At 39.1% G+C, this 27,212-nt stretch overlaps 1 protein-coding gene across 8 annotated transcripts in view; it reads right to left on the bottom strand.

Annotated features, from left to right (window-relative positions):
• RAPGEF2 (Rap guanine nucleotide exchange factor 2) overlaps positions 1–27,212 on the bottom strand; it is a 252,724-nt gene that overhangs the window by 8,767 nt on the left and 216,745 nt on the right. For 7 of the 8 annotated variants that reach the window (XM_057726290.1, XM_057726289.1, XM_057726283.1 and 4 more), the window contains 15 exons: positions 21,324–21,476; positions 20,894–21,058; positions 18,646–18,753; positions 18,351–18,554; positions 18,136–18,244; positions 17,417–17,663; positions 12,556–12,713; positions 11,803–12,043; positions 9,392–9,775; positions 7,831–8,042; positions 7,617–7,740; positions 6,998–7,021; positions 5,734–5,957; positions 4,115–4,321; positions 553–705 (listed from right to left, as the gene is read on the bottom strand). In XM_057726290.1, coding sequence (XP_057582273.1) covers positions 553–705; positions 4,115–4,321; positions 5,734–5,957; positions 6,998–7,021; positions 7,617–7,740; positions 7,831–8,042; positions 9,392–9,775; positions 11,803–12,043; positions 12,556–12,713; positions 17,417–17,663; positions 18,136–18,244; positions 18,351–18,554; positions 18,646–18,753; positions 20,894–21,058; positions 21,324–21,476 — 2,713 coding nt within the window. The remainder of the gene's footprint in view (positions 1–552; positions 706–4,114; positions 4,322–5,733; positions 5,958–6,997; positions 7,022–7,616; positions 7,741–7,830; positions 8,043–9,391; positions 9,776–11,802; positions 12,044–12,555; positions 12,714–17,416; positions 17,664–18,135; positions 18,245–18,350; positions 18,555–18,645; positions 18,754–20,893; positions 21,059–21,323; positions 21,477–27,212) is intronic. The other variant, XM_057726286.1, reaches the window with a different exon arrangement.

Below are 27,212 nucleotides of genomic sequence, written 5' to 3'. Positions count from 1 at the left end.
AACAAGATAGCAATAAAAAAAGATAATCAAGACCCATGTTAATACAATGAAAAAATAAATCAGGAAGATATTAGTTCTTCTTATGTTTTTATCTCCCTCTACTCTGTAATTAATGTTATGTAATCATATTTAGTTAGAACAAATGTTAGTATAAAAGGAATTATTTTCATACTTACAATCAATAAAAAACCGAATTTTTAAAAGGCCTTATATAGTTAAATAAGTAACACTATTTATAACTATAATATTAAAAAATACCAAAGTTCTTCCAAATTGATAAACTGAGCGGGAAAAAATCCATTGGGAGTTACACATCAGGTTATTTTTTTTGTGGGGGCTGCACTCTGCAGCTTGTGGGATCTTAGTTCCCCGACCAGGGATGGAACCCACACCCTCAGCAGTGAAAGCGCAGAGTCCTAACCACTGGACTGCCAGGGAAGTCCCGAGGTCACTTAAAATGACTCTAATGTCAGACGATGTAATCGCTAACTGGAATTTATAGCAGCTGAAAGCACAGGTCCCCATGAAGGAGAAGACAGGTCATCTGGTCACCTTTTCTCGGCGAGCTCTGTGGAGAGGTCGGGGGAGAGGAGAGCTGGGAAGACGCGTTGGATATCGTGTCTTCTGCTGGTCTCTTGTGACGCTCCAGACTCCCTTCTTCAGACAAAGCAAGGATTTTCTTTAAAGCTTGTGGAGAGTTTATGCCTGTAAGAGAAAGAAGATAATTTCCATATGCATTCCCGAGGCTGAAAAGAGTAACATGAAGAACCAAATGTCGCTGCAGGCTGTCGCCAGTCTTGGTGGCCTCTGTTCTCTCCCTGTGTAAACAGTGAGCTCGCAGGAGGCACAAGACGCCCGTGGTGTGCCTGCTGACAGCTGCCCAGGACTAGCAAGGCTGCTTCTGCCATCTCACTCTGGGTTCCGAATCTTGACCGCCACACTAGTCAACAACATGTCAGACGGCAACGAAGACAAAAAGAGAGACCATCTGGAAACTCTTTAAACGAGGATGAAAGTGACGCAGCTCAGAATATTTGTCAGAACTCAAATGTGGGATGGAAACAGGTATTTTGGTGTTGCTGGAAAAGTTAGCTCATGGGATGTGGGGGTGATGGAAGGAAAGTAAAGAGCCAGGAGCCAAAAGGAAGTAGTGAGAAAAGAGGCTGAAGGAGCCCTAAGGAATCATGCTAATATTTAATCAAATAAGCTAAGCAGATGACGGAGAAGGGAGGGCGAGACCCAGAGAGGGCCAGTCCCGGAAGCTGCAGGGGAGGTTTCCAGGGGGAGGCATCCAACACCAGGTGCAGGATCAAGTGGGATGATGTAGGGTGCGAGAAAAAGGATTCCTTGTGCCAGTATCAGGTGATTTCTCCCCTAAAAACTTAGGGGGTCACATTAAGAGATGTTTACTAAGCCTGTAGCCTTGTTATGAGGTGCTCTCAAGTACCTTATTTTGAACAACAAAGAGACTTGAAGGAAGGCATTATAGGTTGAAACTACCTCAGTCAATGTTAGTTTTAATGTTCTCAGACTTAACAGAATCCATTAAAAAGGAGGCAATGAAATCTAACCAATATTTAATTCTTCATTTCACCTCAACACCTGTAATTGTTTGATATTATTTTAATACAGTCTTTTAAAAATCGCTTCTCAAGCAATCTTTAAATTACATGTACAGATACTCATACACACAGGATACATGAAAATACCAGCTACACTAAAGCTACATAAATGAATAGCTAGGATTTGGAAAAAATTTCCAAGTCAGTATCACACATAGATTCAAAAAGTGCTGCTTTCAAACAGTGAAGATGGATGTGAAGATGCTATGCCTTAGAAAACTCTGTCTACTTCGAAAGTAGCTCTAGTGATGACAAAGACACTAAAGTAGGGGCTTCCTAGGTGGCGCAGTGGTTGAGAATCCGCCTGCCAATGCAGGGGACATGGGTTCGATCCCTGCCCCAGGAAGATCCCACATGTCGCGGAGCAACTAAGCCCATGCGCCACAACTACTGAGCCTGCGCTTTAGAGCCCGTAAGCCACAACTATTGAGCCCATGTGCTGCAACTACTGAAGTCCACGCGCCTAGAGCCCATGCTCTGCAACAAGAGAAGCCACAGCAATGAGGAGCCCGCGCACCACAACGAAGAGTAGCCCCAACTCACCGCAACTAAAAAGAAAGCCCGCGCACAGCAAAGAAGACCCAACACAACCAATAAAATAAATAAATTAATTAATTTTAAAAAAAGACACTAAAGTAAAACATGCAGGACGTATTCAGGACAAAATTTATTTCATGAATGGGCTGGGGGGGGCTCAGCATCTCTAAGTTACTATTTTATATTATGTGACTTCAAATGTTTGTTAAACCATCCTAAGATGACACATGACTATTTCATAAACATTTCTAAAGTTCATAAATTCAAATAGGCCTAAAAATATTGGAGAGAGAGTCTCTCTGGGGCGGGGGGGGTGGGGAAGGCATTTCCATCAGGTGCACCTCCATGTCGGCTAATAGGTTATGTCCATACAAGAATCTCGATGGAAAAGAGGCAGCAGAGGTGGGCTTGCAGGGGACTTGGGAATATAAGAATATTATCAATACAGTGCAGGGACTTCCCTGGCAGTCCAGCGGTTAAGACTCTGCACTTCCACTGCAGGGCGCATGGGTTCGATCCCTGGTTGGGGAACTAAGATTCAGCGTGCCACACAGTGCGGCCAAAAAATAAATTTAATTTAATTTAATTAAAAAAAAAGAAATAACAGTGGACCAAAAAAAACACTGATTCAGTTCATTTGTGATAAGGGAGCAACACAAATATCTCATAGAGGAAAATGTCCCGTAAAGGGGAGATGTTTCACTCTTCCCCAAACTCAGCAAATGGGACACCTGCTGGTCAGGAAGAAGGAGCCAGTGACAGAGCACAAGTGACAGAGCACACGGAGGATCGATGACTCCTGCCCGAGCACAGCCTGCAGTTGGGTGGGAACTATCCCAGTTACCAACACCCTATTCTATCAGAGTAAACTCTCTGCTGCCAGTTGTTTATTAAAATTTCTCTCCTTTTATCAACATTGTTTCCTTTCATGCATATACACAGAAAAAAGAACCAGAACATTTTATGAAAAACAATTTTGTACCATTTACCTAAAGGGACTAAACTAGTCGGTACATTACTTTTAATAGGGAAGATGAAGTGTGGTTTGGCTCCTTTAACATTCAGGAACTGACGGTATTTTCCTCCCAAGTTACAGAATCTGTGATTCAACAAAGGAGAGTTCACCTCCAGACAAATCATTTCACTTAGAAATATTCCGCCTAAATTCCAACAACTCATTGATCATAAGGTAAAACTAGTTTAAATAAGGTATATGGACAAAGCAGCCCCTGTACTCGTTAAAAATTAAATAATTTCCCCACAGCATGCCTCTGCCCTCACTGCTATGACAAACGAGCATGGTTAACTGAGATACTCTATGAAACTAGCTCTTCCCACTGGCAAAAGTAAAGTTTAACTTCGTGAACATCAATGTCTTATTAAGAGGGAACAATCAGGGGAGGACTCAAGTATATCAGACGAAGTTACCCAAGATAAGTATTGTTTCCTAATCTGAGAAGCCCTGGTCTGTTTCATTGTTTGCAAATATTTTCTCCCATTCTGTAGGTTGTCTTTTCATTTCGTTTATGGTTTCCCTTGCTGTGCAAAAGCTTATAAGTTTGATTAGGTCTCATTTGTTTATTTCTGCTTTCATTTCTATTGCCTTGTGAAACTGACCGAAGAAAACACTGCTACGATTTATGTCAGAGAATGTTTTGAGTCTATGTTCTCTTCTAGGAGTTTTATGGTGTCTTGTCTTACGTTTAAGTCTTTGAGCCAATTGAGTTTACTCCTGTGCATGGTGAGAGGGCGTGTTCTAACTTCATTGATTTACACGCAGTTGTCCAGCTTTCCCCAACACCACTTCCTGAAGAGACTTTTCCCCCACTGTATGTTCTTGCCTCCTTTGTCAAAGATTAATTGACTGTAGTAATTACCCAATATTGTAATTCATCTATACTTCAATACAAAATAAATTAAAAAAAAAAAAAGAGGGTGTGAATTTAGTCACCTACCGAACGGTGGGAGATCCTTTACGGGAACTTTCTTTCGAGAAGGATACAGGGACACAGCGGGAACCTGCAGACCTTGGTTGAGTTTATGCGGCGGCTGCGGTGGCTGGGGCTGCGGCTGAGGCTGCGCTTTTGGCTGCAACCCCGCCCTCGGGGCCACCGGGGAGGTCTCGGATTTGACAGGCTTTTTGTCACCAGGATTCTTAGGCACTAATAATAGTTTGGTTTGAAAATACAAGAAGAAGTTGAAGAGGTTAGTGGCTACACATGAGATAATTTTAGAACTGCGTGCTGAGCATTTTCTGCAGTTAGAATACTGAAATGTGTATCTTTTCTCCTGTTCCCCATAAAAGGTCAGAAACAGGGGCAGGGAGGGGACCTTAGTTACAGAAAACAGGCATGATGGACAAAGATTTACTTTATGAAACGAGCCATCTCAAAAGATGATTACACTATTAAGTACCACATTTAAAAAAACAAAAACAAAAATGTGGATAGTTCAATATGTTATATCTATAAAAAAACACATAAAAACTGTAATAGGAAAATTGTTAGAAATTATTTTCCTAAAATGGTATCCAAAATTCCTTGACATATATGAGCTTAGTTTTAATTTAGTAGATGATATCAGCTGCAGTCTTTCTACTATCAAATTCTCTCTCCTATGGGGTAGAATTATCTATGTTGCTAACAGCAACCAGGATTCCTTGAGTGTTAAACTGAGTGTATAATTCCATGGCACATAGAAGGCAAGCCAATTAAACAGGGCAATTAAATGCTATATTTTAAGTGTATTAATATTCAAGACAACTCAATGACATATTTTACTTCCTCCATTTTACACATAAAGGAGCTTAAGTAACCTGCCTAAGGTGACACTGTCAGTACAAGGAACAAACAGGATTTGAACTCAGGCCAATCTGACTCCTGAGGACAAGCTCTTCGCCATGACACACAGTGCTTTCAGAGTGTCCTGGGTAAGTCTGATAACCTGAATCTTCTCAAATTATCTAATGTTAAAACTCTATAGACGGTATCTTCAAATTTGCCCATAAAAGACCCCAAAGTGTCCTAAATGGAAAATGCCTCTGTCCTACAAATACAAATGCCAAGAAAAGAGAAAACAGCCCCTATTTCTGGCCTGGCCAGACTTTTAAAGGCTGGGAAGTTATGCATTAGGCTGAGTTGTGGGTTCCCTGTGGAACAGAGTTCCTGCCTTATGCGGCAGCTGAACCAAACGCCTGGCACCATGCGGGCAGAGGGGTAAGAGGCAGCCAGCACACCTAGCTCTGTTGCCTTCCAGGCTGCCCATCCCTTTGTAAGTATCACTGTAAGAAAACAAGGGACATGCATGGGAACTGCATCTGCCCTGTGTCCCTTGCCTGCACTCTGGCTGCTTCGGGATGAAACCGAAGCCAGGCACCCTGAAGATGTCTACGGTGTCGTGGTCCCCACGCTAACCCTGCTGGAAACGGGGCCCAGCTCAGGACAGCAGCTTTCAAGGGAAAGGCGAGTGTGTTTCAGGATGCTACGCTCCCCCTGCGCCCAGCCCTTCTTCGTCGGCACAGTAAACCAATCCGCATTCCAGCCGGACCCTGCAGCCACTTTAAGGAGAAACTCACATGTGTTGGTGGCTGGCTCGCACTGCAGGGATAACGTCTGCAGACTCTCCTCGTCCATCTCGAGCTCCAAATTGGACAGGTACTGCTTCACTTTTCGAGCCATTTGGGCATCTTCGTAAAGCTTTTTGGCATTGAGAAAGGAGCTACGACGCACCCGCTTTTTATGACCACCTGTCTGAGCAACGTCTAGCACGGTTGCGTTTGTACTACCCTGGCTGAGAGACCTGGAAGACGAAAAGGTAGAGATGCAGCTCGCTCCAGCATGGGATCACTTTATCTACTGGAAATGTGCCAAGACTGCTATAAATAGTCTACGTTCAATAAGCCACATGCCTCATTCTGGTAAGTAAACTGTTACAAAGGAATATAGAATCATATATTATAGATTAAAAATTTTTTTTCAAGTTAGAAAAGAATTCTACATACACTATATATAAACATATATGTTTGGCACCTGTTCTGTTCCAACTAGAAAATTCTACTTTTCACTTCTATAGAGCATTCAAGGCAGTTCTCTCATAGAAGACAGCAAGTAATAATGATTATATGTAAAAGCTCATGCAAGAAAACACAGTTACAATCATTAAGAGTGACATTAAACTTATTTCTCCTAAAGAGGGCATCTTACATAGATTTAAATAAATTTATCCAAAATGTTCACAATTTTCTTATTGCTTGGGTTAAAAGTAGTGAGTTTTTCAAGTAATACGGTCAATCTGTTAATAAAATGGTCATGCAAATGTAAAAACACATATAGAAACTAGTACATGAGTTGTTAAGAATTATTTTTGAAAAGAATTGGTTTATAGAATGAAAACAGTAGTTAGTTGAGCTGTAAAAAATTTAGTTTTAACACCTAGGGGCACCTTCTGTATTACACATATTTCCTTCTCAAAAATCTGTGCAATAGCATTTAAATTGCACAATTTTTCCTTCTAACATCCTTTCTCCCCTCACCCCAGGTTAGACTTTTCTCCTTTCAAAACACACAAGTTATATTAAATAAAATCTTTTTGAAAGCTCAGGAGTACGGTTCCCCAGAACAGTCATCAGTCATTTCACAGCTCTCATGGGTCATGACCTCAAAAGCAAAAGCCCCAGTAGATTAAACTTGAAGTCAGTTTGTCAACTGAAATTCTGCTAGAGCAAGAGGGTTAAGAAAAAAAATGCAAAAATGCAAAGCGTCAGAAAACATAGCGGGTAAGAAAACAATGCCATGAGCGGGACGAGAACTGTGTGGGTGTGCAGTGTCCCCACCACTTACCCCAGACTCCTCCACTTCTTCTTCCTGTAAGTGAGAGCCGTGGAGGTTGAAGCATGGGTGTAGAGAGAGACAGAGAGATCACAAGCTCAGAAAGAAAGGACTAGACTTCTGGATAAGCAGTACTAGAAGCCCACAAACCTCCTCACACACACGACTTGACCAGCAATAGCTTTTTGGCTCAAAAGACACATACATGTAAATACTTTGTTCTAAAGGCTTCTGTTCTCTCCTTCACTGGATTCATCATTTTTGCCTACACTGACAGCTCAATCCATTGTGCGGACAGTGAGACAATATTGTTTGGATTGTTTATGTATTTTAGTTCATACTATCAATTATGCCCTTTAGCTCTGCAAGTCAGCATTCTGAAAAATAACAACAGTTGTGCCTCATGGTCAGTGAAAAATGTCTGAGGGACCAACTGTTTTCACTGACAGCCCAAAGTGCACTGGATGTGGAATCAGACAGTCATTCCAAATCTGAGCTCACTGGAGATTCTCCACACACCCTGATACGCTTCGCCATGCTACCGAGGGACGTATTCAAACCTCGTTTGTTAGGAAGCTCTAAACTCAGCCTTCTCTGACCCCATGAGTGCCGCTAAGGGTGGCACACTCACCGCGTCCTGAACATGAGGGCGGGGTCCATGTTCACAGAGGCCATTCGGCCAACATGACGAATTTCTTTTGCAATCATTCTGAGCTTCTCGAAATTGACCAGCCCGTCGACTTTGGAGTCATTCCCTGTAATTGGCAAAGAGGGAAGAGGGAATCACATGGCATTTATCCTGTGCCTCCACAAATGGGGACAGAAATCTTCCAACTTATACTCACCCTCGTGGAGGAACGTGAGATCCTTCTTGATCACTGGGAACAGGGGGATGATGGGAGGCTGCAGGTTTTGACTGTTGAGGACGTTGCGGTATTTTGCCATGTTTCTGGAAGGATCAAATAGGTCTTGGAGATCTTGAAACAGCTTTTCATATTTATTGGGAAGTTTTTCCCAGGTGGTTCGCAGTCTTGCTACTGGTGCCAGGTTTAGGCCACTGAGAGGGAAAAAATAAAAGTGGTACAAAACTAAATGACTCAATCCCAATGAAGGAAGTAAAAGAGTGTGTTGTTTACTTATTAACAAACACGTCCCAGCTCTCTGTGAATGCTGTGTATACAGAGAAGTGTGTGGGATTCATAAGACTATTAATAATCCCGGGTAACGAGAATCGAAGCCAGAAGCAGGGCAGGGCCAAGGGGTTTTACTCTTCTTTCCTTTACAACCCCCTGGTCTGTTTACTGTGAGCAGAACATCTAGAATGTCAGGTGTCGTGAGGGCAGGCCTGTGTTTCGTTGCTTTATCTCCATACATAAAGCGCTTGGCATCAAGCAGGTGTTTGATAAAACAGACTGGACAATGCCCTATGGTAACAACACAAAGGCCATAAGAACAATCATGACCATCATCAATACTGCTCACTGTTTCAGTCTGTACTTTCTTCCAGCCTCAATCTCAGCACTTTAAAAGGGAAGAAATATAACATTTACTAGGCATCTCTCTGCTTTGTGCTGGCTGATGGAACTGCACAAACATTATGTCGTTTAGTCTACTTGATAACTCTTTGGCTCACTTATTTTATAGAGAAATAAACTGACATTAGAGAAGTTCAAATAATTTGCCCAAAGTTGCAGAGCTAAAAAAGTGGTGAATATGGATTTTCTGGGCTTTATATCAGCATAAAAGAGATTTTTTTTAAAATTCAAGTATAATTTACAACGTTGTGTTAGTTTCAGGTGTTCAGCAGAGTGATTTCATCATACACACACACACACATATAAATATATCTATATATATCTATTCTATCTACATGTGAAAAGAATATATCTATTCTTTTCCAGATTCTTTTCCCTTATAGACTATCACAAAATACTGAGTATAGTCTATAGTTCCCTGGGTTATACAATAGGTCCTTATTGTTTATTTTATATATAGTAATGTGTATATGTGAACTCTTAATTTATACCTCCCCCACCCCTTTCCCCTTTGCTAACCGTTTGTTTTCTATGTCTGTGGGTCTATTTCTGTTTTGTAAGTTGATTTATACATATTCTGTGTGTATATATATGTATTATACATATATTTTAAGTTTCCACATATAAGTGATATCACATGATATTCATCTTTCTCTGTCTGGCTGACTTCACTTAGTATGATCATCGCTAGGTCCACCCATTATAAGAGATTTAAAATTAAGGACTAAGATTAGGATTCAGAGAAAAACAATTGTTCATATGATGCAATTAAAAACTATTATATTCCTACCCAGTATGTGGTTTTCCCAGATTGCTATATTTTTTTTAAATCCGCAAAGTGAATCGAACCTTATGACGAATATGCCCTTACCTGATAATGGCAAACATGGAGTTAAAATTCTTGCACTCCCTACAGTGCAGAGCTATCTTGACGAAATGCTTAATGATCTTCATCCTCTTCAGCTGGTTCATCTCCCGCAGAATCTCAGAGGCTACCCAAAACGTCTCCTGGTTAATGACTTCCTCAAATTTCTTCAGGTTGGCACAGCTGGTTTTTGACTTGAGCTTAAACAAATCATCTATATACTCAGTGGGTTCGATGTTGCGGAAGAGCTCAAAGTTCCGCATGGAGAGCTGCGTGGCCACCTCCACGGTGCTGAGCTGCAGCAGGGAGATCTGACTCTCTCTCAGCAACTCCTGAGCATCCTCATCTGAACAGAGGGTTTCTGTCTCCATGTTGTTTTTCAAGTAATACCTGTGAGAGACACAGAATTCAAAGCTTAAGCAGCAGTCTCACAACACTCCCTGATAAAGCGATGCTGTCTACAGAACAGTGGTGAGAACACTCCACGGAACAATGGAAGGACTCTTTTTGGTTCCTCGGTCACCAGACCACAGAACCCAGCCCAGAAGTCACTGATAGAAATGAACACATCACACAGAATTGCATTTGTACCAGGTGCAGTCCATTTTCTCCAGTCCTTTCCTGCCTTCTAGATTATCTTTTTCCTTTCTTTCTTTTTTTTTTTTTTGCTAAAAAGGACAGAAAATAGCTAAATTTAAAACATTATCAGTTTAAATAAGGAAACAGGCTCACTCTAAGGAAGGAAACGGGAGAGACTGATCAATCCAAGTTTACCTATTTATTCAAATACTATTCAGAAACCTATATGCTATTTCTCTCTATTTGATCCTGTGATCAAACAGAATGACCCTAAAACAGATCTTAACTTTCGAATATCTGACTTTCACCAAAACCCTGCAGGGAAGTGGGGCAGGTATCATTTCTATTTGTCAGACGCAGAAACGGAGTCTCCTGAAGATGAGTGCCAGCTGTAGAGGGGACCTCAGGGTTAGCGTCCCTTTCTTTCTATAAGAAACTCGTCACAAGCAGAATCCAGATGTTTGTCCTGCTGTTGTCGCTGTTCTTCCTGATTTTATAGAAAGATGCTTTCCTGAAGCCAGATTCAATAAAGGAAGAAAGAGAATGGGCGTAGTGGTCCTGCCAAACTACCTTCTGCATATTTCGCCAAAGCAAACATGACAGAAGACACATGCCTCGGGGCCTCAACACTCCGATTGCATGTTCTCAGTTTTGATTACTCGTGAAGCCCATGATGTGAATCTACTTATAACCTTCTTGAATGATGACTGTGAATCACGCGTCTGCACTCAGTGGAGACGTGGAGAACTCCACCATGATTACAGAGAGATCAACACACAATTCAAATAAGAATGAGAAAAACAGACCTCCTGAAACAACAGCACCCGCTAAATGTCTGGGTTGGAAATAAATTAAAAGTGAAGAAGGGTAAGAAAGTTACAGTTGACAGAAAGAAAACAGAAGTTCTGATTGAATTAAATCAGGTTTAGATATATAACAGAAAAAGTCAACAATACAATGAAACACTCCATACGGCGAGAAAAAAAATTTGATTTATGAAAACTCTCAATTTTCAATAAGTGCAGAATCTAGTCATTATATGAGAGCCAAAAGCTAACTACTACTTGCTACTATTTTTTTTTCCCCTGTTTACGCAGCATGTGGGATCTTAGTTCCCCGACCAGGGATCTAACTTGAGTCCCCTGCAGTGGAAGCGTGGAGTCCTAACCACTGGCCCGCCAGAGAAGTCCTCAGAACCTAACTACTTTTTCAGCTTTCACTAATTTGTGATTTGAGGGTGCAAATTATTTATGAAGGGAAACACCATTCAAGAGGCTGACAAAATCAGGTATAATGTTTTCCTGCGAGTAGCATATGATATAAGCTCTCTGAAGACCAAGCTCTGAAACAACTAAGGCTTGGTTCCAGAGTTAAGAAGAGTTTTTCATAGCGTCATGAACAAAAGGCAGTTTTAGCCAACCACACTCTCACAGATATCTCCGAGTAAACAAACGAAGCTCCTAGAAAAGTCAGGTAGGCAGGAGCAAATGACATAGGAAACTAGTGGAAGATGTGTTTGTGAATGTGCATCCCCCACGAGAAGGGAGATGCCCTTCTGTCAGCCCCATGTCCTGATGGGAGTGTGAGCACTGGCTGGCGGTGACAACAGTCAGGCCACAGCGCCCTTGTTTTGAACAAGGTCCTATGAGATCCTTGCGAGGGCCAATAGTCTACCGTGTGCTCTTCCTTTGATATGGCAATTCTTGACGAGTGGGGAAAATCTGCTTTTTAATCTGCAGGGGTACTTATTTTTAAAAATACCCTTCAAAAGCGCTGGCCAGACTCTGATGTGGGTTTGAGGAGGGGTAAAGAAATCCAAGAGGACAGATAATTTCTACCTTCCACTCAGCTGTATTCTGTCGGCAAGTTTGGAAAGCTGATCTGGAAGTCTTCTTTGTTTGATCACTCCCTCTGGTGTGACGGAGACTTCACAGAGCGAATACTGATCCGGGGTGGCGGTCACGGCAAACTCCCGGATGGCCTGAACGACCACTTCCTTCGCCGTGGTGTCCTTACTGATCATGATGTATCGGCTTTGCTGGTCAGCCTTGAAGACCCTCAGCACTTGATCAGGCAAGTCTGGGGGAGAGAAGACCACGTGTCAGTAGAAAGGATTTCGGTACCTGGTAATACAATTAGGGAAAGCTGCAAAAGTCTCCTTAGAAAAGATACTGCTAAACTTTCATCTCTCCCTTAATTACCTCAACTCATCTGCAAAGATTCTTTCAGTCAACATACAGGCACGCTGCATGAACACATCTGCCCTAAAGATAACCAGATGATCCGCAGACAAAGGCAGACAGATCAGATCACCACCACAGCAGCATGGAAGGTTGTCAGGTTGGTGGCAGAAGATGAAAAATTTAAATCTAAATTCCACCTCTATTATATTGAAAAGTCCAGGAAGCTGACCTAAAATATGCCTCTTACTCTTTATTTAACATGACCTGGTAAAACCTGCATGGTACAGGTTAACTTCATTTTGTGAAAGAGAACACAAGCTCAGAGAAATTCATCTATCTGTGGGCATATCAAATGAGTCTGAAGAATAAAAAAAACAAGAAAACAAAAGCAGTGTGGGCCAGGCTCACCAGGAGTAGCACTGAAGTCTAAAATGCGATGGTGGGACTGCAGTAAGTCAGGATTACTGGATGATAAGGTTCCACTGACGGGCAGTGCAGTCGGGATGTGCTTCGTCTGCCTTAATCCTACTATGCTGTCATCCTGAGACTGACCAATCCCGATATCGCTGAATCAAGAGGAAAGGTAGAAAATAAATGATCAGCAAGTTAAAAAGTTATGACTCATCAATAGATAGCATGCACAGACAAAATATAAACCATATTTCAGGTAACTTGCAGTTAATGTACAAATATCATTAACAAATTTGATTGTAAACTGCAAAAGCAACTACTGCTTAAGTGTATCCAAATCAACTTATGTTCTTAAGTGCATAGTAGGTTTTTCTAAAACCTATGTCTTTTTAACTAGATGAATCATAACAAATATTAGTAGCTTCTGAACACAGACATACATTCAAGAAATATAAGCCCTAGTTAGTCATGGAAAGACTTAAGAAAAAACACATTTTGAAAAAGGCATTTAGTCACTGAAATGATGACTTCTGCCTCAGAATGATACGTTGTTTTATAATCTTATCTTTAAGAACTGAAGAAATTGAGTAAAATGAATAGAGAAAAAAAAATCCAAACTGTCCCAATTTCATTCTCCAGTGTTTCAGAGAAATAGATGAGATCATGATGAAGTCAAATGTAAAGAAAGCTTGACACAGACATTATTTCTTTAATTACATGGAGTGTAACAAAGCAGTGGTGCATGGAGACATTTCTTGGCATCAAAAAAGAGGCAATGGAAATCCAATGACTCACTTTTACTTTTAACTCTCTACTCAAAATTTCTAGTTCTACATTTAAGCTCCCAGAGAAATACTGCTTACTACTCATTTCCATCTATAAAAGCCTGGGGATAACTCTTGAAGCGTTATTTAATAATACATAAAAATTACTTCTAGATTTGAAGGGCCAACTGTTTCCAAAACAAAACATCAGAATACAACATTAAGCCTATACAAACACAAAATAAGTAGAACACAAGCAAATGGTTATAGTGCTGACCAATTTCTATAAATACCTTGAAACAAGGAGAAAGAAGATCATACTAAGGTTGGGATATAAAACAGGATGTCATAAAATTAAGACACTTTAGCATCAATTAGGCTTTCCGACACGACAGCTTGATCAAAATATCTACCATTTTTAATAGCTGTGAAAAAAAAAAATCTAGCAGCATTCTTCCTCTTTATTTGGGAGGGAAATGAAAATTATAGAGGCACATAAGCAAGGACAAGACTAAAGATGATTTTAGTGTAAATTCTTCAAAATTCATAGGTAAATATGATCCAGCGATCCCACTCCTGGGCATATATCCAGAAAAAACACTAATTCAAAAAGATGCATGCACCCTAATGTTCACAGCAGCACTATTTACAACAGCCAAGACATGAAGCAACCTAAGTGTCTATGGACAGATGAATGGGTAAAGAAGATGTGGTACATATATACAATGGGATACTACTCAGCCATAAAAAAAGAATAAAATACTAATGCCATTTGCAGCAACATGGATGGACCTACAGATTATCATACTAAGTGAAGTAAGTCACAGAACAACAAATATCATATGATATTGCTTATATGTAGAATATTAAAAAAATGATACAAATGAACTTATATACAAAACAGACCCGCAGACATAGAAAACAGTTATGGTTACCAAAGAGGAAAGGTCGGGGGGAGGGATAAATTACGAGTCTGGGATTAACATACACACACTACTATATACAAAATAGATAACCAACAAGGACCTACTGGATAGAACAGGGAACTCTACTCCATATCTTGTAATAAACTATATGGGAAAAGAATCTAAACAAGAATAGAATACATAACTGAATCACTTTGCTGTACAGCTGAAACTAACACAACATTGTAAATCAACTGTAGTTCAATAAAAAAAATTTAAAAATTCATAGGTAAGTCCACAACAAAATTAAATTTCCATTTAAGTGCATGGAGGCATGCATATAAAGACAAAAAGGATTAATGTTCTGTGAAACATTAAAACTTTCACATTATGAGTGGAATTTTATTTTTCAACCATATAAACCAGACTTTACTGCCAAAAATATTAGATGTCTTACATGACATGAGACAAATGCTATGGACTCAGGCCAAAGACAGAGCCAGCTGGGCCTCTGCTGACACACATGCTATCAATACTGGGTGGTACACTCCAGGCATCCCCCGAGTGGCCATCTTCAGAGCTGTTTCTCAGCAACGTTTCAACACCTAGCAAGGTGATCTAACTCTTTACTCTCACCTGTATCTCTGCCATCCACAGATACAGGGTTACTCTTGGACTGAAACTACTGTATATTAAAGACAGTTCAGAAAGGTCCACCTCTGAGCTCGTCCTCTTATTGCTGGACCTCTTGAACCCTCTCATTGCTACTGAAATTTTTTGACCTGTGTTAACTTTATATGTAGTCTGTTGGCTTATCCTCTCTTTCCTCTGGTTTCAGCAGTCCTCCACTTACCCTTCAACCAGACCTGAGCTCTACCATCCTCCTGCTCCCCACTCCCCTACCTTCTCTTCTCACATCACTCTACCAGGGCCTCTCCTTGCCAGTCTGCCACCACCCAGCATCTTAGCTTCTGTGATACTGATAATGTTTGAGAGAGAAAAACAACAACAACAACAACAACAACAACAGTATACCTAGAAGATTTTTCTGCTTGACTACTTTGGTAGCTTTGTCAAAACAAACAAAAAAACCCCAAACTAAAAACACCCCCCCCCAAAAAAAACCAACAAAAAACCCCAATACTTTGTAAACACATGCTGATTTCTAGGAGAGAAAAATTTAAGAAGTAACAAGTCTATCATACCAACAGAATAGATCCTACAGTTTACTGAGCCTTCTTTTAGATATAACTATTCATTTCAATTACATTACATATATGGATGCTTTCAAATAATTTTCATAATAACATTATATTTTCTTCAATGCAAATTATTTTAAGATGTTTCCTCAGTGCTTTAAGATCAACACATCTAATTACTATCCTTTTTCTTTTCCCCTCTTCTAGCTTTTGAGTATCCTTCTAAATACACAGAATAACATTATTCGTACTACTCTCATCCTGTGTCCTTTGCCAACACCCTGTACTGGGGATGGATTACATGCCAGCTCTTACATGTCACATTTCTATTAATACTCGCCAGGGTCATGTTGACGTGTTAGATTGTTTTAAAGGCTCGTATGTAAGCTTTTTTTGTTGTTATTATTGTGCTGTTAATAATTCTACATTTAAGTAACTTTTTCTATCCACTTAAAAATGAGTTTTCTATCAAGAAGGCTCACTTAAAAAAAAATCAATTCCTATTTTCTGTAATGCCAGCAGGCCTAATCCACTGTCTCTTAGAAACTTACTCGGTATAAGCACACCCTCAAGGCTATATATAAAGTCATCATATTCACTGCTTATCCTCAGGGCTCAGCTGTAGCAGTCTTCTCTAGCTGATATGAAACAGCAATCATTATAGTTTAATGGGGAAAACACAAGCTTGACACTCAACCCATTAATAGCATATTCTAGACCATATTTCTCTAATCTTTGCGTGGAAATTTTATCTCAAGTGGAATTAAAAAAAAGAAAAGCTCGATATAGTCCTGAATACTTATACGTACTGCTCCTCTGTGAGACCCGTTAGATTATCAAAAAAAGAAAATAACCTTTATGTTTTCAAGCTCTCTCTTACTCCTCTGTAGTTTGAGGGATATATAATAAATGAACTAGGGGCACCTGTGTAATTTAATATTTTAAAAAATTTTGGCTGATGGTAATTGGGTTTTATAAAACATCCATAGACCCAGAAGGAGCTAAAATGAAGAAAAAAAAGTAAGCAGACAAGCAAAGCTAAAAAAGTGTGACACCTGCAACTTTGTCTGGTATGAGCTCCTGGCGTAAACAAACAGCCAAGAAGAGATTCAAGAATACACCTGAGTTTCTGACTGCAGAGCCCACGGGGAGGAAGGAAAAGAGTTCTGTGCTCAGTTGGTAATGTCTTGACAACAGTTAAATAACTGAAAACGGGAGGAGAGGGAGAAAGAGAACGGCAAGCGTGAACAGGAGCAACTGGGAGCAGCAATGACTTGGCTGGCAAAGGGCAGATGCTGATGGTTGAGAAGACACCCTGAAGCAAACAAACAGGAGCAGAAACCACACCACCCTGTGGGGGAGACAGGAGCAAAGACACATTCTTGCTTTCTAAAAGTCCAAACGAGGGACTCTCCTGGTGGCGTAGTGGCTAAGAATCTGCCTCCCAGTGCAGGGACATGGGTTCAATGCCTGGGCCACGAAGATGCCGCAGAGCAACTAAGCCCATGCACCACAACTACTGAGCCTGCACCCTAGAGCCTGCGAGCCACAACTATTGAGGCACCTAGAGCCTTACTGCTCCGCAACAAGAGAAGCCACCGCACTGAGAACCTCGTGCACCACAACGCCCCCGTTCCCTGCAACCAGAGAAAGTCCGCGTCCAGCAATGGAGACCCAACGCAGCCAATAAAATAAATGAATGAATGAATTAATTAATTAAAAATAAAGTTTTAAAAAAAGAAGTCCAAATGAGAAACAAAACAGTGCAAATGAGGAAGTGCTAAACTATCGCTAATGAAGATTGGAGTGGGCAAGTAACAAAAATGGGATTAAAACAAACTTAATTGTTCAATATTGATTCTAAGATAGCTCAGACATAAAAGCTTGAAACATTTTTTACACTCCTGTGCAAACACCAATTACATCACTACCTTTGCATGTTATTTTAACACAATAGCATAATGCACAGAAAATTTATACAGACACTTACTTATATGGTTTCTGTGGCAAGATACTAATCCGAGTCTTGTCAAGTATCTTTTTTAGCTTGTTCCTTCCCCCAACAGTGTTGGCTTTACTTTTCTTATTTACTTTTTCTAGTCCTATCACCTGTTCTACGTCTACAGCGAGATCTGGAATGGAGTAGCGACTGGCCTTTTTGATGTCTCCAATTTTAGGGAGGTGAGGGGCACCATTTCTCTTCTCTTCTGACAATCTTGTTAGAAGTTCTTTAAATACTAAAAAGGAAACAAACACAGCAAAACACTCACTATAAGAAATCTGAACAATTCAAAGGCAACTGTAGAGCTTGGTGATAGATAATAAGTACAAGACTTCAGCTATTAAAACTGTAATCTTGTAAGAAAAACATTACTTCAATGAATAAATAACACCATGAATATGTTTTTGTATGTTTTCTGTCACTTCTACTCAGAATACATTAAAGTAATACATCTTTAAATCTACAGATATTTAAAATATTTATCAATAAAAATAATGTTATGGTCCTCAAGTAAGATTTTGATTTAGATCTAATTACACACTTACATAATTAATTCTATATCTATGAATTTTACTATAAATTTTGCTTCTTTTGGATTATAAAATGATTTTTTTCATGATTAAGACCTAAGTGTTAAAAAAAAAAAAAAAAAAAAAAAAGACCAAAAGGAGAAAAATGAAAGTATGCAAAAATTGCAAAATACTTACCAAATAAATTGGTTTTCACAGTGATAGATAAGTGTGTGTTATTTCTAAGAATTTCCATGGCTTTTGACAGCTGAATATTTTCAAAGTTTTGACCATTTACTTCTAATACCTGAAAATAAAGTTATAAAATTAATTTCAGTTTCCCAATTGACTGGAGAAAAAAAAAAAAAAGACACCAGTATTTACGCTTATGTTTGCATTAAGAAATACCATACCTGGTCCCCTCGTTTCAAGCCCGCTTCAGTTGCTTTGCTACCTGAATCTACACTGTCAACAAAGATTCCAAATCCTTTCTCTGAGCCTCCAAGTAAGATAAAAGGCAAGGGAGCTTCTCGGGATGGCTTTGTGAGTGTCATCAATCTTCTTTTTGCTTTAGCTGCACATGCAATATTTAACAGCCTTAGATGTCCACCCATTTTCTACAAGAGTTCAGAAAGAGTGGTTTCAAAGATGGGCTGAATAAAATGAACTTAGAGCTGATGGTTTTGTTTTAAAAATCACAAATATTACCTCTCTTTCCAGATTATTTTCAAATTCTTCGAGAAATCGAGTCATCGCAGGATCCCCTTCGAAGTCATTGAAGTGATTATTCACCCACAATAATACTACCCGTGTAACCTGAAAAATCAATGATTTTTAATAGGTTTTCTCCTTTCTTGTGCCAAAAATCTGCGATTAAAGTCATTTCAAAAAGTTATCCAACAAACAATTTACCTAATAACAATGAACAAGAAAAGTATCAACTCAACCCTCAGATTCCATTCATAAGAGAATGACCTTCTGAAAATATATATTAATACTTTGAATGTAGACTTTATGTTGTTTTGCCAGAAAGGGTTTTGAATCTGTGAAGGACGGTAATGAGCTTATATCTTACTTACTCTCAAAATATACTTAAAACAGGACACAACAAAAATTATAATAAAATCAAAATTAATACAAAAGAAGACAGAAACTTTAACTTTACAACTCTGCAGGAAAACTGAGTAGCCTTTCTTACCCTGCTCACGTTTTCACAGAGCCCTACACTGAGCTTTCTACAGCACAATGCACGCACAGCTATGGAATATTCGCTTTGTATCAGAAAGGACTGTGTGACCTTCACTGGACTGCAAGTTCCATGGGGATGACAACTTTATCTGTTATGTTCTAAGGGCATCCTTAATATTTATAACACCACCTAATTCTCAATAAAATTTTACTAAATGAAGTGAGTATAACTGTAACTTTACATATAAAAGTACTTGTTTTATATGAGTTTAATTTTCTAAATCTTGAATAATAAGATCAAAGAAATTTTCCATAACATTGTTTTCAAGCATTAACTAACCTCTTAAAGTGGGAAAATTAAGCATGCTATCCTAGCAGTAAAGAAATGGAGGTGACAGTATACAGTTAATCTTCAAACTACCATTGAAATACTGTTTACAGTTAACAAACTGTGACAAAGTATAGTATATAACCTGACTAATCACCAAGGAGTCAAGCCTTAATATTTATGTTAGTTTTTTCTCATTTATTATCACTAACGCCCAGTTTTTAAGTTTAGGAAACCCAGATGATCATCTCCCCCGAAACGATATCCTAAACACCTGACCTTTTCATAAAATTAAAATTTTGTAGCTGAGAAGCCAACTTAAAAGTCTACTAGTCATATTCCAGGTTAGAAAAAAGAGATTCATAAATCATCAACTGAATACTACCAACTCGCACCACCAATACCTTTAAGATGCATTAAGAGATTACTGTGAGCAGGTACTACACACATTCATCTCCACAGCAACCCCAAAAGGATGCTGATTACTATTTTGCAAGTAAAGAGATGAGTGGCAGGCAGATGAGATGACACACAATGCAAATGGCAGAGGCAATACTAAGGCTAAGGACCTCAGCTGAGGTCTTCTATGCCTGCGACAATCAGAGTATGAAATGAAGAGCATCAACCATCCACACGATTGCTCTCAGGCCACGGGTGAGTCAGCAGCAGGACCAGCACTGGAGCCGGAGGCCTTTCGCTGGTAGGCCCAGTTCTGGATTTGCCCACCCTGCCTCTCCCAAGTCAGCCTCATGGAAACCACGCCATCACATGGAAGGAGAAATGAGGTCAGGCTGATTAACTTTCAAACTTCATCAGACTAGGTACTTTATCGCCCCCTCTGACCTTGAAAAAGAGCTTGACTCAAGAGCTGCTAAAGAGGGTCTGCTCTGAATTACATGACTGGGGCCTACCTGCCTGTGATGGTTCTGAGGAGAGGCTGCTCTGGTGCCAACCAAAAAACTGTAACTTTTATCTGGTGCACACTGGCCATCCACTGAACCAGAGGGTGCAGGTTTCCATGGAACCCAGGTGTTTACGGGTTGTGTTTTAACAGAATTTGCAACAGAACTAAACTTTAAACATTTGTTGGGGGAAGGTAATGAAGATGGCTGAGGAGAAGGACGTGGAACTCACCTCCTTCCACAAATACATCAAAGATACATCTACATATGGAACAATTTGCAGAGAGTACCTACTGAAACATTTTTTGGCCAACGTATTGGCCTTTGTGTTAAAAAAAAAAATTTCTAGAGCTGAACTTAGAAATCTATAACAAGAACCAATATCTGTATCACTTTTTTTTGGCTTAAAAAGTACATTCTCTTATTCCATCAAAATAAGTTGAATATAACTGGTATGACAAATATATATATTAAAGTCTCTTTAACTTTATATCTGAATGTTTCACATTTGAAAGGAAACTAGAACATATCTTCCAACCTTATCCCTGAGGCTCGGGTCATTAAACCACTCCAACAACTTTTTGCCCACTTCCATCGGGCTACAGAGGAAAGTCCTATAGGTCAACAGGAAGTCCTCTATGAACGTCGGATCCACCACCGAATGCTCTTCCACCAAATGCATCGTTAATCTTTCTGAGGTGCCCTGTAACAAACCAAAGGTGTCATCCCCATCCTGCATGAATGGTACCTATTTGGTACCTCGATTTCAAACCTTCCACATAAGATGAACTAGGGAGTAATACACACAATAATGAATAAGACTGCTGTTCATCAGGGAAGACAAAAACTTTTTACAATTGATGACATTTAAGTGAAGTTACCCCTAGAAATGGGATGGGGCATCTTATATCGTCGTAATGGATACTACCAAAAACCTCCTCCCACGGGATGTGGCGTCTTTGTCTCACCTTGATGACGATGTGCCCCTTTCTTGTTCCAGTTCGATCGAGCTCTCGGTGTTCCTTCACCATGACGATCTCCCCTTCCTCTTCAACTTTTTGCATGTTCTTTTCTACTTGGTTGAGGATACGGCAGTAATCCTGCTGGGCTATGCAGACAAACTGGAATAAAATGTAAGTCACATGTTAATGATAAAGTGCTTGCAAGAGACCTAGCAGTGCTAATAATTCAGTGTTTGAATTATTTAACACTGACATTTTTCCATGTCTCTCCCATACTTTCTAAATGAGCACAATAATGAACTTTAATCGGACTTCTCTACTTTTTAATGTATTTCTCCCTTGGCCAAGAAAGGTTTCATTTTTAGAATATTTATATGTAGTTTATATTAAAAATCCTAACTATGAAAAAAATCAGAAGATAAAATTAGGACAGTCCTTTCTCATGCCTGTTCTGTGACAATTAGAAAACACTGGGGGAGGAAAGTAGACTCAGGATAGATTAAAAAAAAAAATTAGATATATGTATATGTATATACATATGTATAGGTATATATTGGATATATATATGTATATAATTCACTTTGTTGTACACCTGAAACTAACAACAATGTAAATCAACTACACCCCAATAAAAACTAAAACAAAAAAACAAAAAATCCCCACACACTTACAACTTTGGGGAAAGCAGCAAAAAAACCTCTGAAGAGCCTCTTCATGGTTGTCTAAGTATCTGTTAGAATTATAGCCCTAACAGAAAAGAACAGTATGAACAGAATGATGTAATAATGGATTGTAACTGACTCCATTTGGGTAGCTGCTGGGTAGTCTTTCCAGTTTAAGAATTAAAAAGTGCAACCTGAATCCAGGGGTCTGAGCTAACTAACCACCACTTTTTTTTTCAGGTTGTGACTTTTTGTTATACGAGGGTGAGTCAAAAATTATCCGTACTCTGGCTATATTGAAACTTCTGTTGGCCACGCTGTCTTATCAGAGCTTTCTGTTCAAGGCTACTGTCTCCCCAGTCACTGCTGTGCAGGTGTGAATATGTTAAAGCAGTGTGCAGTGATTCATTTTTTGTGGTTGAGGGTGTACCTGGTGCTGTTATTTATCGAAGACTTTGTGTGCAGTATGGAGAAAGTGTTTTGTCAGAAATAAGTGTGTATGAACGGATAGAGAAGTTCAGAAAAGGTTGCACAAGTGTTAGCCACCAAGAAGGAGCCAGACGCCCGTCCATGTCCACAGATGATGACAACACTGAGCGTACGTGTGAAATAATTCTGTTTTCTGGGATTCTCAAGGGCCAGTATTGGAACACTATCAGGAAGAAGGTTCAACAACCAACAGTGCTCGTTACAGCGAGATGCTTGTTGAAGAGCTGAAGCCTAAACTTTGGATTATCACAGAGGGCTGCTATCCAAGAGCGCTGTGAACTTGCATGACAATGTATGTCCACACACTTCTCCCCACACTATTGACACTGCAAAAACTTTGTTTTGAGGTGTAAAGCATCCTCCCTATAGTCCTGATCTTGCTCCATCAGACTTTCCCCTGTTTGGTCACCTGAAAGCAGCCCTACAAGGACAAAGATTCACTTCTGATGAAGAAGTGAAGACAGCGGTGCATTCGTGGCTCACAACTCAGCCTAAAACATTTTTTCAATGAGAGAATATGAAAGCTTGTTGGCAGATGGACAAAGTGTATTGAAAGCAAGGAGATTATGTCTTGAAATGATGTATTTGTGTTTTCTAAAAGTTAATTAAAATCAATTCTACAGCCAGAGTGCAAATAATTTTTGACTCACCCCCGTACTATCAGTGGGCAGGTAAAAAAACTGGGACTCTCTGGTGTTAATAAAATCACCATAAAATTGCCTTTCAGAAGAAATTCTCTTACTTGCCCCAACCCTGCCTCCCTGTGGCTTCTAGGGTCAGGTGAACTGATTCAAACCTCAGCTTTACTACCTCTCACTATGGGATCCTGGGAAAATCTCTTTGTGGTCCTCATTTTACCATCTGAAAAGGGGAGATGATCATAGGCGCACCAGCTTTACAGGCTTGTTGTGGAGCCTGGGTGAAATAACCCAGGTAAAGTTCCTGAACTGTGATAGATACATAGTACGTGCTCAGTAAATTTTATTTCCTATTAAAACAAAAAGATATTAAAACATAATTCATTTAGTGGGTTTTAAAAATCCGAAAAGATTTTGAGAGTAACAATTTAAAAATAAACATGATTTTAATAAAAAATATCAAAATTCAAAGATACCCAAGCAGCAGATATTATAAATTTGCTATTATATTGAGAAAAGACATCATTTTAGAATGTCTGTTCAAAAAAGGTCCACAAGGCAAGCCACATACTTATTAAGCTCAAATGATTATTCCTCATAACTGGTATGAAGGTTAATCCTTGCTCTTAAAGAAAAAGTTAAAATTTGCACATCAAGCAATTACTCCTCGGTGACCCCAAAGATAAAAGAATTCGGGGCTCAGGGCAAACCATTTAATTACATTTCTTAGTAGTTTTAAAGAAAGTTAAGAATGAATTCTAGAAATCATTTACTACACAAATTAGCCAGAGGCCAGGGAGGAGGCAAGAGTAGATTCTTAAATAAATAAAAACTACTGTCTTCTCTGAATTTTAAATAATTTATTCTTATTTTAAAAATCATTTAGAAATGAAGAAAGGATGGACATTTCTTTTTCTCCTTTAATGTGAAAAGATGAAAAGAGGGAATGGTTAAATTGTAGCGCGTATAAGATAAAAGATTAGCCATCTAAAATCATATTTTCATAGGACATTTAGATTTCTAGCTCAATATTCATAATACATTGATTTAAAAAGAAATTAAAACCAAATATTGTAGTAATGATTTTAATAACGATGATGACATCATTATCACCACCATCATACTGCACTAGCCCTATAGGAACTTTCTCATTTTATCCTCCCAACCATCCCATGAGAAAGGTACCACTATTATCCCCATTGTACAGATAAGGAAACGGCTGTGCCAAGAGCAGGCTAATTTGCCCAATGTCTCATAAGTACATGTTTGCTAATTTAAAAAAATTATTCATGCATATCAAAATCTTGGAATATAACAAAAGGTTAATAATTATTATTTCTGAGCAATGCAAATTACAAGCGACTTTCATTGTTTAATATTCTTTTCTATATTTTCCATACTTTCTGCATAATAAAGTTTTACAGAATTAGTAGCAGCGGTTCACACTCAAGAAAGAGCATACTATAATAAGTTTCTTCCATCAAGTTGATTTATATAATATCACTAATTTTTCTATTAAGAGTTTAGAATCAAAAGTTAAAATGCAAAAAAGCATAGGCTTTTGTTGTAAGTAATTATGGATAGTTTAATAAATTTTTTTAAATGCCAAAGAAACCCTTCCAAACTCATATCCATAACACTGACCACAGGTTTAAAATATGTGGTCCTTAGTTTCCTGCCTCAAAAATATTTTTAAGTTTTTTTATTTTTACAGGGTACCAAAATTGTTCCCCAGGTCTCCAAATAATTTTAGGCATTCTTTCTTATACTCATTTTTAGAGAACATAATTATATCATTTATCTCCTAAAAAAGAAATATATCTCTGAGTTAAAACAAGTAAGTAGAGAGATAAAAAGAAAATGCTTTTTGAAGAGAAATTGTACTAAAATTAATCTTCTTGACTAAGGACTTAAATTTTAAAAAGTTAGATTTGAAATTCTTAGTGTCTAGACAGACATTTTTGGCATTTCTTCTGCAGCAAACTGAAATACCATCCAAAAAAGGAAAAGAAAAAGAAAAGGACTTCCAAGCTGAACTTCTGTATGGCCATATAGAACTGATATCTCAAAAGAAATAAATTTTAGATGAAAACATTTATTTTTTATTAGCAAATTTATTTTTGCTTTGAGGTTTTTAGATATATAACATGAAATTTATCTGAAAAATATCATTTTAATTGGTATGATGAAGCCAGTTGAAAATTTGTGAGTTATAATTGCTTTAGTGAGGTTTTATAGTTTCATATAGCTGTTCACAGGTGAAAGTCCTGTATGATCTTGGCACTCTAATATGAAATAAAAATTCAAGCAAGATTTCATTTATAAAAGGGCAAATGCAACTTATGTCACAAGATAATTTTCTTTTGGGCACATGCCCAAACAACTTTTATGTAATAAAACTATTGAAAATGATAAAAGAATGAAGTAAAGTTAAACTTTAATCAATATATAGAGCAGTCAGCAGTCAGCTTTGACTATATCCATGCAATTGCTTTCTCCTTAAACTACTCCTAAAATTCAAAGCATCACTAGCTCTCATGGTCTCAGGAAAAGATGAGCCTAACAGATTTACCTTAAGATGTTAGATCTATTTAACTGGTACTCTACATCTGCAACGGAGTTCATACTTAATTGTTCACACAGGCATCCAAGTGTTCCCTCCCTGCTGAAGGGTGCAGGGCAGGACTAAGCCATGGCTGGGTGTCACTGGCAGGCCCAAGACGCAGGCAATGGAGATGGAAAGTAGAAGAGCGGGAAAGGAAAAGAGGGACAGGAAGAGGAAAAAAGAAAAGGAAAAGGCGTGGATGGGGAATGGAAAACCGTGACCAATCACCTGGTACCAAAGGACGTCTATGCCTAGCCCTACCTTTGTCCTTCAAACCCAGCAGGGGACAAGGATGGGAAGAGGAGGGGACTTCCCTGATGGTCCAACGGTTAAGACTCCGCAACCTCCACTGCAGGAGGTACGGGTTCAATTCCTAGCTGGGGAAATAAGATCCCATGAGCTGAGTGGTGTCCCCCCCCAAAAAAAAGGAATGGGAAGAGGGGCACACAGAAGGGAGCAGGGCAAACACAGCACTGAGCTCTGAGTGCATCAGGGGACCCAAACAGATAGAGATACATGTCAAACTGAATCCACTCACGCTGGGTCCTCAGGCGTAACGGAGATGTATTTTGGGAACTCACTTAACTATAAGAAAATGAGGGCCAATCCCAGCCAAGGTTGCTTCTTCTTGGTAAAGGAAACACCACTTTTGTTCATCTCATTCAATAATCGTTGACTGTCTACAACATGCTCAGTAGAATGACATCCTCGTTTTTTACGCATAAAAATGTGATTCTCACTGTTTACTTCCCCCAACAAGAGGAGGATGTGACATGTGCATTTTCTGACAAATAAGTGACATTTTATGAGAAATACACTAACGTGTTATCCCAAATAAGCATTTGCATTAAACTATCTAAATTTGTTCTCCATGCCTGTTTTAACTTGGAGGGAGGGAACGTAGGGCCTGAGATGGGTGGGTGGAGGCACAAGGGTGATTCTTGAATCCCTGATTTCAAGTTCCTTTTACAGCATGTGGAGTGGCCTGCAGAGTAAGAAAGACTTTCTCTAGCAGATACTGCACCCTTGACCCTCTTCGTACATCTGGGAGTCTCATATCAGGAGCTATAGGAGCCTAATACTATCTTAATCAGAGTTTTCGTTTTCAATTAGCGTTTTCTCTTGGTGTCTACCTTGCCGACTATCACTCTGGACTTCCCGCTGATTCCTCATCCAGTAAATAGATTAACTCTCTTCCTAACATCTACCTCCTCTTCCTTTCCCGGAACTCCCGGATAAATATTTAATGTTATCTGGTATATTTAACATTACTTAAGCACTCTGTAATATTAAGTCATATAATATTTTTATCAATTATTTTGAAACATTTCTATGCCTCCTATATCATTTCAGTCCCATGATTACAAAATTTCTAACAAAAGCGGTTGGCCAATTACGAGGTGCTAATGTAGTAGCTGAATTCTCAGAAATAAAGTAACTTTTACTTGCTCTATAAGGACAGAGACAGACTCAGATGCTCTAGTGAACCCGACTTGTAGGA

The sequence above is a fragment of the Hippopotamus amphibius genome, chromosome 3 (genome assembly GCF_030028045.1).
Source record: "Hippopotamus amphibius kiboko isolate mHipAmp2 chromosome 3, mHipAmp2.hap2, whole genome shotgun sequence".
Lineage (NCBI taxonomy): Eukaryota > Metazoa > Chordata > Mammalia > Artiodactyla > Hippopotamidae > Hippopotamus > Hippopotamus amphibius.
Note: the sequence above shows the minus strand (reverse complement) of the source record. Positions and strands in the feature narration are given on the sequence as shown.